This window comes from Microtus ochrogaster, linkage group LG8 (assembly GCF_000317375.1).
Source record: "Microtus ochrogaster isolate Prairie Vole_2 linkage group LG8, MicOch1.0, whole genome shotgun sequence".
NCBI classification, from domain to species: Eukaryota; Metazoa; Chordata; class Mammalia; order Rodentia; family Cricetidae; genus Microtus; species Microtus ochrogaster.
In genome coordinates, this window is record NC_022033.1 from 1102702 (window position 1) to 1114152 (window position 11451).

General features: G+C 51.5%; 1 protein-coding gene across 1 annotated transcript in view; it reads right to left on the reverse strand.

Annotated features, from left to right (window-relative positions):
* The window catches only part of Slc17a9 (solute carrier family 17 member 9), a 14586-nt gene extending 7574 nt beyond the window's left edge, over positions 1 to 7012 (reverse strand). Inside the window, exons 1-4 of the mRNA XM_005362737.2 lie at positions 6921 to 7012; positions 2434 to 2631; positions 1944 to 2083; positions 640 to 739 (exon numbers count right to left, since the gene is read on the reverse strand). Coding sequence (XP_005362794.1) covers positions 640 to 739; positions 1944 to 2083; positions 2434 to 2631; positions 6921 to 7012 — 530 coding nt within the window. The remainder of the gene's footprint in view (positions 1 to 639; positions 740 to 1943; positions 2084 to 2433; positions 2632 to 6920) is intronic.
* Between the last annotated feature and the right edge of the window lie 4439 nt (positions 7013 to 11451).

The window sequence follows — 11451 nt, forward strand, 5'->3', positions numbered from 1 at the left end:
AGTTGTTTTGTGGAAGCAACAAATGCAGCAATTGTCACAGACTTGAGGGACAGCGACCAGCCATCGGAACCTAGCACTAGGGAACAGAGTCCTCAAGGGACAGCGACCAGACATCAAAACCTAGCACTAGGAAACAGAGTCCTCAAGGGACAGCGACCAGCCATCAGAACCTAGTACTAGGGAACAGAGTCCTCAAGGACAGCAACCAGAAATCAGAACCTAGTACTAGGGAGCAGAGTCCTCAAGGGACAGCGACCAGCCATCGGAACCTAGTACTAGGGAACAGTGTCCTCAAGGGACAGCGACCAGACATCAGAACCTAGCACTAGGGAACAGAGTCCTCAAGGGACAGCGACCAGACATCAGAACCTAGTACTAGGGAACAGAGTCCTCAAGGGACAGCGACCAGACATCAGAACCTAGCACTAGTCAACAGTGTCCTCAAGGGACAGCGACCAGACATCAGAACCTAGTACTAGGGAACAGAGTCCTCAAGGGACAGCGACCAGACATCGGAACCTAGCACTAGGGAACAGAGTTCTCAAACACCTCTACTCTGACCATCACTGCTGGACTTGAAGGATGCCCCTTAAGGGCTCAAGTGAAAGCTTCCTGAATCCCTGGTAGGTGAGGTCTTACCCGAACTGGGAGCCAGCACCCACAGTGCCGTAGGTAAAGGCTCTTTCACTCTCCGGTACTCTCTGGGACAGCAGACTGGCCAGGGCTGGGAAGTAAACACCTGAAATGAACAGAGAATGATGCTCCTGGGTGCCAAGAGACAACCAGTGAGGGCCAGGACACCGTTTGCGTTCAGGCTGTGAATCCAGAGAATGTTCATGTCTCCTTTCCATTACCTCACTGGGCTGTAGGGACCAAAAGGGCTGGGCTTTTGGCGACATTTAGGGAAGGAAACAAACTAATTCAGGGTGAGAGTTACAATGTAAAGCATCCCTTGAAGAACACTTTACTTCAAAGCAAAACACCTCTGCACCCAGGCAAACTACCTTGCACCCAGGGTGTTGTACATGCACACAAATGCTTGCACGCTCTATGTCAGCTCTCCGGAGACACTCGATAGCCTTCCCACTAACACATTTACACATTTATGTGTGCACACAATGTCTACACAGCAGTTTCTCAGCTGTGCTCTGGCACTTTCAGACACATGTGAGCCATGTACATACATGTTCCTTTCACAGGTACATACATCTCTACCTGTGCTTCTTACAGACAGTTCCCTCCTTTGGTTCGTAGGCAGCTTAAAAGCTTGGAAATAGTGGGCACACAACACTAAGTCCAGCACTCGGGGAGCAAATGCAGGCAAATCACTATGAGTTTGAGGCCAATCTGGTCTACACAGTGAGTTCCAGAACAGCCAGAGCTGCACATAGGAAGACCCTATCTCAAAATAAATGAAAAAGCATGAGTATTCTCTCCATTCTAGAGTGTGCTAAACCCCAGTCTGGAAAGACTCCTAGAGAAGTCCCTTTGGGGGTATGAAAATAGGAACCCACAGCTTCCCTGTTGTTCTTATTCATAATGGGGAGGCAGGAACCATCAGCCTTTTCCCCCTTTGGAACTTTTTATCACCATGTCAATAAATGGGGCTCCTCAGAAGGCAGGCAGTTCTTAAAGAGTGTGGGACCTGGGACCTTTCCAGAGGCCAAAGACCCACCACCCTGTGAAGGAGAACCACATGGGTTTGGGGAACTCCATCACCTCTCTCTGCACACAGATAACAAAGCTATGGCAAGACACACACACCCATCCCTGCCCGGAGTCAACAGTCACAGGCTGTCATTCAAATGAAGATCTTAGTTATACAGAACAGATTTTTGAGCAAAGGGTAGCACACAGGCACACGGGTATGTATGGCACTCTGTCCACCCTTTCCCAAGGTTGAATGGCAACATTAGAGAGAGGAAACTGGAGATGACCCTTACCTTGGAGCAGACCCATGAGGATTCGAGAAAATGTCATGAAGGCCAGGTGACCATTGCCAAGATGGGCAAGCAGTGGCGTGACGGTCGTAATGAAGCCCCAGGTGGAGGCTGACAGCAAGATGACCTTCTCACCTCCGATGCTGGAGCAGACATGGGGACAGGATGAAGTACTTTTCGAGAGGGCTGAGGGGCACCACCACTAACCACTGTACAGAGCCTTGAAGTGAGCAGTGCAGCGACCTGTCCTATCAAGGAGGAGCCTGGGGCTGAGTGCAGCCCACGGGGCTGAGCCCGACCTGTCTGTGTCATGCTTCTGTACCCACTGCCTTAGAGCAGCCACACCCGACCTCCTCTTCCCAAAGGATAAGGCTCTTCCCAAATATCTGTTGATCTCCTCCTCCACCGGCCCCTCCTCTCCTGCATACGAGGGCAGGGTTGACCATACTGCCTCTCTGAGGCACCCAGGTGATGGGGAGAAGGGGTTGGTTACCGATCCCCAAGGTGGCCGCCCACCACCTGAGTCAGGCAGTAGCCCCAGAAGAAGCTGCTGAGCACGATACCAGCCTCCTTCTTGTTCCAGCCGAAGTCCTGGCTCATGGCAACGGTACAGACGGGCATGGTGACGCGAGCACAATACAGCAGGCAGGTGCCCAGGAGCAGCATCCCCGTCCACGCCTGACACTCGGGCCTGTGAGACAGACACAGAGGAGAGAGGTCAGGACCGGGAGAGGGTCCTTAGATAGCATCCCTGTCCACGCCTGGGCACTCAGGCCTGTGAGACAGACACAGAGAGAGAGAGAGAGAGGTCAGGACCCAGAGGGGGTCCCTAGACAGCATCCCCGTCCACGCCTGGCACTCTGAGAGCTCAGGACCTGGAGGGGGCCCCTAGACAGCCTTGATTACTCAGATACTGTCCCAAGAGCTAGGGAACGGAGAAGTCGTGCCTACGTAAGGGTGGGACTTAAGATAACCTCTTTGGTTGGGGGAGTTGGGCAGATTAATAAACTTTTAAAGGCACCTACTCCACTGACTTCTAGAAGATAAGGCCAATACTAAACTCGGGGACTGAGAACAGCACAAGAGCCCTCGGAATGGGGGCAGGGCAAACACGTGACAGCACATTCACAAGGCTCAGAGCCTGGGTCCATGCTTCTGACTGCCAGGACAACACCAGGATTCTCTTTTGTAAGAGCTCATTGTTTGAGTGACTGATATAGTTTATGATAGGCAAACCTGGCCTGATTCTGCCACAACAGGGCAGTGGAGAGTGGCCCTTGGCCCATGAGACACTCCTCTTAAAGACACCCTGTATAGCCGGGCGATGGTGGCACACGCCTTTAATCCCAGTACTCGGGAGGCAGAGGATCTCTGTGAGTTCGAGACCAGCCTGGTCTACAGAGCTAGTTCCAGGACAGGCTCCAAAGCCACAGAGAAACCCTGTCTCAAAAAAACAAAACCAACAAACAAAAAAAAACACCCTGTACAACAAATATCAACATGGATGTTCTGCACAGCACTGGCTGGTCAGTCATCGGCCATTAGAATGTCACACTGACTCATAAGAGCATACCATTCATCTAGGACAGCAATGGAGAAGTGGGTTGGGACATTTGGGGAATCTGTACAACTATCCTCATGATGATTCTGGAAGAAATCCACAGTTAAAATTTTAAAATATGAAATGGGTTTGAGCTCTGGGGAAGTGGGTGCCCAATCCAGGAGGAGGGAGGGCGTGAGGGAGGACCACCTTTCTGGGAGGGGGCAGGCAGGAGGGCATGACTGGACACAAATTCTTGGGAGGTTGGGTGGTGTCTTGAGGCAGGTGATACCGCCCACCCCCTCAACACAGGCACAGACATAGCAGAGAAGAGACAAACTAGCAGATACCAGCTAGAGTACCCAAGGTTGCAGCTGGACTGAGTCCAGTACCCCATAAGGGGTAAGTGCTGGATAGTCACAGGCTAACAGGAGCCGGGTCAAAGGTGAAGGCCAAAAGGCAGAATGGACAGCCCATGGGAGTAGCAAAGTCAAAACAAAATGGCAGAGAGAAGACTTTTGAGTCACAAGCCAGGAACCTAAATTGTGTGATCCCTGTCTAGTGGGGGAAGAAGGTGGCGTGGGTGTCAAAGAGCAGCAGGCAGAACAAAGGAGAAGTCACAGCGAAGACAGGCAGCAGAAAGATGTGTGGAATCCTGGGGACCAGCCGCAGGCTCCTTCCAGAGAGCTCAGGGGAGGTGGAAACTTCTGAGGTCTGCCCTGGCTATGGCCAACATGGTGTCTACTGTGTGGCAAGGAACCTCTGAACCCCAGAGTTAGGAAGGAATCTCTTGAGTAGGTCCAAGGACTGAGCCCTCTGCCACCTATCCGGGGACCCCAGGCACTGGAGAGGGCAGCAAGCTGTAAGCTTAGCAAATATGTCAACAAGTCTGTTGTTGGCTGAGGAGGAAGACTCAGACCTCAAGCCACTATCAGGCTCGGATCCGGAGAAACTACTTTCTTCCATAGTCAGAGAAGACAAGGCATGGACAGCAGGCAGGAGGGGATCGTCGTCTGGAGAGACTCCATGTGATATCTGTGGGTCTGAAGCGTATCAGCTGGGGAAATTGCCAACAGTTGGTCCAAGTCCCCATTAGCTGGTGTCACCTAGTCCAGACCTCTAGGAGCTGGGCTTCTGAGTCTGCCCCTCCTATCTCCTCAAGACTCTGTTCTTGGATTTGACAGAACTCTTCCTGTAAGAGCCCAGAACACAGCAACCCCTGCCCCCCAATTCTTACATTTCTTGTCAGGCAGTGTCCTGAGCAAACATTGCCACTGGATTATTGAAAACACGGGGCGGCCAGTAAAGCATTAAAACTGCCCTGGAGGGGCTGGGGAGAGATGGCTCAGTGGTTAAGAGCACTGCCTGCTCTTCCTGAGGTCCTGAGCTCAATTCCCAGCAACCACATGGAGTCTCACAACCATCTATGAGACGTGGTGCCCTCTTCTGGCCTGCAGGCATACATGCAGTCAGAAGACTGCTGCCCTGGAGGGTGTTCTGCTTGCCCTGAAGTGTTGTCCCACTTGCAGAAGCCCAGAAGACTCTACATGCGGAACAGCAGAATGGGTGGCTTGTTTCAGCTGACTGGAGGGTCTCAGCAGGAGCACGGGAGCGACACTCACTCACCCACTAAATGTGACTAATACGGAAGAGTCTCCTGTGCTCAAGAGGGAGCCACACAGCATGCCATTCTTCCCCAGGTGCACCTGTGGTTGCCCAGCCCTGTTATTGCGGGAGACCAGTTAGAAGCAGGAAGTCAACTAGACCCACACCCTCCAAATGAGAGGAGTCTCAGACTTCCTGGTGGCGGGTTAGAAAAGGCCTAGGCAACACTTAAGTCCTTCTGGAGGGGCCCTGCTGGGCCAGCTGCCTGAGGACTAGTTAGAACCCCAGGTCCAAGATCCCTTATCAGCTTGGTGGTGGGTGGTGGGTGGTGGTGGTGCACACCTTTAATTCCAGTACTTGGGAGGCAGAGGCAGGCGGATCTTTGTGAGTTTGCGGCTAGCCTGGAGTGAGTTCCGGGACAGCCAGGGCTACACAGAGAAACTCTGTTTCAAAAAAACTAAAAACAAAACAAAACAAAAAACCCAACAACAACATCAAAGCAAAAAACAAGATCCCTCATCTTGCTAAGAGCTTGAGTCAGGATTGCCTGAAAAGCCCCACCTGCCGGACTGGCGCCAGAGCTCAGGCTGGTACTCTAGCAGGCATGACACTTCCTCTCAGACTTCTGAAGCCTTGGCTTCCTGTAGACCGCCTGTGCAGAGCATCCGGGGCTGAGCAAAAGGGTGGTCACATGGCCCTTGGTTCAGAAAGGGGAAATGTGCTGGCACCAGTAGCCAGGGCATCAGAGAGACCAGAGCGTACCCTGGAACCGTATCTCCCTAACTCAGCCTCCACCAACCTCCCCACACCCCAAAATTTGCACTGCCTCCCAAGTCACAAAGAGGACTGGAAGAGATGGTGGATAGACAGAGCACTTATTACTCCCCCCACCCAAAATTCTCAGTCACAGCCTCGGCCAGAGGTAATGGAAGCAAGTTTACAAGGAGAGCAGCAAAGGGCCAGGCAGAGCCATTAAATTACAACCTACAGCAAAACTGGCAGAACAGTTTAGAGTTCTCAAAAAGTTCAGGGTGGTGCCTCCAGGGGCCAGGTGATGCAGAGGCGTTGGGACAAGCGGGGTAGGGTGAGAGGTAGTAAACCAAAGAGGAGTGAGAGGAGGAACGTGATGCTCCTCTTCTGGCCCTCCCCTAATTGTCCTGCGCCTCTCCGCGACCTCCTGTTGTGCCTTTCAGCTGCTCTAGGAGGACCCAGAAATTCCTCCCTGTAGATCCAGGGCTCTTGCCCCAAGGTTTGGCTCTGGGGGTCCAGCACCTCCACCAGAGCAGGGTGTGAGTTTCTTTTGGGCTTTTGGGCTCCCGTTTGAACCCTCTCTCGGGGGTCCCTTGGCCAGACGCCACCTTCTTGCACCGGGTTTCTGTGGGGCTACTTGCCTGAAGGGCAGTGGAAACAGTGGGAAAGTAACGTGACTGAGGATGGGTAACTGCTGTCTGTGTTCCTTCTTAGTTTAGACGCCTTGTGAACTCAAGACCTGTCTCTGTGACAGAAGTGGTACTTGGATCGCCAGGCTGTGAGCATCTGTCTAGCCCAGCGCTCCCGCCGAGCGTCCTAGACCTCGGAAAACTGGCAGGGAGGAGAGCGAAAGGGCCATTTGCCAGATTTTGGCACTTGACTAGAAAAGGAGGGTCCCTTTACTTGGTTGAGCATCTGTGTCCTCCCTCTTTTGGGGGGCTAAGGCCACCCAGGGAGGAGCATGTCAGTCCCAGAAGTGAAGGTGGCAGGCTACATACAGAGAGGTTGGGAGGTACCCCTAAAGTGTGGTGCTCCCTAAACGTAAACGTCTTCCTTGCCAGGGCGCCACCCACATCCCCATTCACCTGGACCATTGTGTATCCTCTGCTGCTGCAGGTGGGGTCTTGCGGGCTTCCTCCGGTGTTGACTGCATCAGGCTGGGGAGTTGAGATGGCATGGGCACCGTTGTGTCCCTGTACCGTGCCCTCCCACCTCAGGCCTAGGCCAACCCACAGGGCAGCACCGCCCAAATCCACGTGTCAGTCCCAGTGCTTCCGTCTAGCTCTCCTAGGACGTGTCGCCCCCGGAATTGAGTCCCGCCCCACTGATGTCTGGGGAGGCAGGGCCAGGGACCTCCCAGCTCCGAAGCCCCAGGCTTACCACTGGGACTTCCGGCTGCAGAAGAGAATTCCTTGGGGGACCGTGGCCCCAAACCCGCCAGCACTAACTTTCAGCGAAGCACGTACGGGGATCTCTGGTTCTGTCTACAAGTCGTGGGGGAGTAGTGATGGGAAAGTTCATAGGGCTGTGTTATGGTCTAGAAAAATTAGGAATCAATCCATAACCAAATGCAAAGACAGTAAAACTTTAGGGCAGTCAACTTTAAAAATGGATCTGTGGGGACAGAACTGAGCTGATAAAATCACTAAGGACAGTGAAATCATTGACCTTGAAATCTTGGGCAAAGTGAGCCTGACCTCTGCTAGGCACTAGGGTGGGTACCAGCCACGCCCCACCAGCAGGCTTGAGGCTCCTTCCTTGTACCGGCTTGTCCAGCCTTCCTAAATAAATCCCTCCCCCACACAGCTGCAGGCCACCTGGGACACCCTCACTGTAAAGGCTTCCCACTGCGCTTGGAATCCCCACTTTCTCCCTACCCTCCACAGGACGCCTTCTGAGCCCTCAACAGCCCAGCCCCACCACAGGTCCTCACTATAGTATACATTTGCATTGAAAAAATATATTAGGACCTGAGGCTAGGGTGTGCTCAGCATAGTTGAGGCCCTGCATTCAGTTCCCAGTACTGGAGAAAACACTCAGGACCAAAAGCAAGGTTAATCTTCCATCTGCATCTGATATTCCGTAGGACGAGGAGAAAGGTCTGCTTCCCTAGCAGCCCAGGGATGGCTTGTTAGCGTAGGGTACTAATCTGTTATCTTCTAGTTTGCCATCTTATTATGTGATATTCTTCAGAAACTGTATATGGACGATCCAAAATTACAGTGCGGGCGGCAGTTTAGCATTTCTTCTTGAGGGGTCACTGCTCTGGGGACAGATGGACAAGAGTAGAGAAGAGATGTTACCCTAAAGCAGGAGCAGCCACAGGGTGCTGGAGATGCCTCTCTAAGGCCAGACCATCAGCTAGTGAGCTACACTGCCAGACTTACAGGGCAGGTGAGGCCAAGGTGCAGGGGATTTAACAGCAGATTCTGAGCACAGAGTCCCCACCCCCTCAGTGCTGGGACACCCTTGCTGTCACATGAATAGCTGAGTAGCCAAGGTAATGCAGGCGGGGGGGGGGGGGGAGTGGAGGGTACAGACCCCAGCAACACCCAGGTCTGAGTTCTTGGGCTGTGGGTAAGAACTGAGGGCATTCCTCCCCAGGCTCCCACAGTCATTAAAGGGGAAGGTATGGGCACAGCTAAGATTGCCCAAAAGATCACATCTGGCTGGGAGGTGAGCAACACCAGCAGTTGGCAGTAGCTGGGGTGGACATTCTCTAGTTGATACTGTGAGCTGCCCCACACCCAACTGACAAAACCATCTTTGCAGTTAAAGTTGGAAGAGTCCACGTGGAGACAGCAGTTAGGTAATACCTGTCACAGTCTGCCACATACAGGCTTCTTGCTCTGTAGGGGTGCTGGGCCTTTTGGGTGCATCTGCCTGCCCCAGGTTATCTGTTTTGTTATACAAATCTGGCACAGGGAGCCATGCCATGCTTCCTTGAGCTGAGTGACTCACACCTTGCTGCTTATACATCATCCTGGCTTTCTTTGGCTATTTCTACTGAGAAGCAAAGCAGTGTGGTTCAGATGACCGGGTTCATGAATAACAGCAACCCTCAGACCTTACCCTGGACCTAAGTGTCCTCCAAGATTCCATTTATCCCCTGCTTCCTCTGTAACCCAACGTACACAGTTCTGAAGATGAGAAGTCCAAATAAACCAGACTGAGTTAGACTTTACTCCACTGTTAACTGGCAGGGAATGGTAAGAAATAAGACTTCAGGAGCCAGATCAGTGTTTCAGGCCTGGGCACAGTTGTAGGCAGATTGGGTTACAAAGTAAAATCTAAAAATAAAAAAGCTTTTCGTACTGAACATAATTTGCAGTCACCTTCTAAGCTGAATGTGCTAGAGCAGAGTTCAGCAGTTAGGTCCAAGTCTATGGGAAGCTACACAGTGGACATCATGACGACTAGAGATGCCTGTGTGTGGTCAATTCTCTTCACAAAATGATCTCTGGGGCTATGGAACAGCTCTTCTTTGGGTGATGCCTTCCACTGAACCTTATAAACACCCAAAGTGCTGAGAAGCACCACCTCCACTACTCCCTCCCTCCCTGTCCACACCACAGGGTGGCCTGTTTTACATCTGAGTACCAGTTGGGAGGGGTTGCCAGAAATCTGGCTTACACGTGTGTGCACATGGGTGAAACCTGTAAAACAACCTACCAGGCACTGCAGGTCATGCCTTAGGAGATGGGCAGTCATGCATGGCATAGTAGATTCAACAAGTGGACAGTCGCATGCAGAATTAACTACTACACTATTGTCCAAAAGCCCTCAATCCAGAATCTCCACCAAACTTCCAAAGAAGCCAGGCAAGAGAAATTTCATCAGGACCTGCATCAGCTGGAGAGATAGCTCAGTGATTAAGAGTCCTTGTTCTAACAGAGGACCTGAGTTTGAGTTCTAGAACCTACACTGCAGCTCACAGCCGTCCATAATTCCATAATTCAAGGGATTTGATACCCTCTTCTGACTTCTGTGGGCAGGAGGCACACATACGGTGCACAGATAATGCACCCAAACAGAACAATCATCTAGAGAAAAGTTTTAAAAACCTAAAGAAAAAAAGAAATCATATACAGGCAGCATTCAGTGGTCACATCTCCTGGTTACAGTTGGGTACAAACAGGTCTGCAGTCTTCTTCTGTATTAGGGTCACACTGGGCCTTTAACCTGGTCTTCATCTAGGGGCATGGATGAGCTGCAGATACAGTATACTTCCATAACCCTTTAAACACTCATGCCGGCCCTGAGGCCACACACTCACGCCCTACCAGTCCACCAGATTCACATGACATCACTGATGGGCAGCTGCCCAGGACTTCATACCACCAGAGCTATTCTGCTTCCAAAACAGGCAGCCTATCTCAGGACATATTACCTACAGTGCACAGAACTATGTCAGCATCTACAATAGGTATGACATCAGAGGCCATTCAAATCCGGTGTTCTTTCATGTAAATATGAAGTCTCAAGTCAGGATGATATTCCAAAATTGAGGGAAAATATTCATGATAGGTGGTCCCCCAAACCTCTCACACTCAGCATGCAAGAGTTCATGTTCAAGCACACCAGAGATCTCTGCCACTGGGAGTTTAGCAGTACCCTCTTGGAGCATGAGGAAGCGGTGAGCGATGGCTAAGAGTGCTATATGATGGCACTGCCATGAGGGCCCAGGGATGGCAAAGGCCTTTCCAGTACAGTCACCACCCACCACCCAATGCAGGATGCCTCTGTAGCGTGCTGACAGTGCCCTTGGGGGCTTCCTCTCTCTCCCTGCAGTTCTCTCAAGCCCAGCTGAGAAAACAGCAATGGAGAGGTGCATCCACATGGCCAGCAGCATGGGAGCCACTGCATGCTACACAGGGCACCCACAGCCACCTCATCCTGGGGTCCAGAAACGCTGCCCTTGTCAGTGGAGTGGACTGGCACCATGATATGGCACAGTGGTGCTTGTATTTTATTTATTTTTTTGTTTCTCGAGACAGGGTTTCTCTGTGGTTTTGGAGCCTGTCCTGGAACTAGCTCTTGTAGACCAGGCTGGTCTCGAACTCACAGAGATCCGCCTGCCTCTGCCTCTCAAGTGCTGGGATTAAAGGTGTGCACCACCACCGCCCGGCAGTGCTTGTATTTTTCATTTCTGGAAACTTTCTTATATAACAAGGTAAGTACTGCTGAAGTGGGGACACAGCAAACCAAGTGCAGCTACATCTTCCAACTCTTCCAAGTCTAATACACCGACTTACACGGGTACCTCTCCAGGGAAGTGGGGGTGGGGAGAGAGCTTTCAGACAACCATTCTGTGAAAAACTTATAAACTTTCACTAGCAAATCCACAGCAGGCAGCCAGAAGCTATTCAACTTCTCAGATGATGTGTGGCTCGGGCACAAATGCCCCTGAATGAAAATTACAATTAAGTATGCAGAAGTACTCTACCCAGCTAAGGATTTATATAGACTCTTTATGTCTACTACTGCCAAATCAGCTTACTAAGCATCATAAAAAAGCAATACATTTGTACAACAAAAAAATACACACACGGAGTGCCAGAATGTGATGTATGAACAAAACACAGTGAGTGAAGGGTGGAAGTCAGACTGTACCCA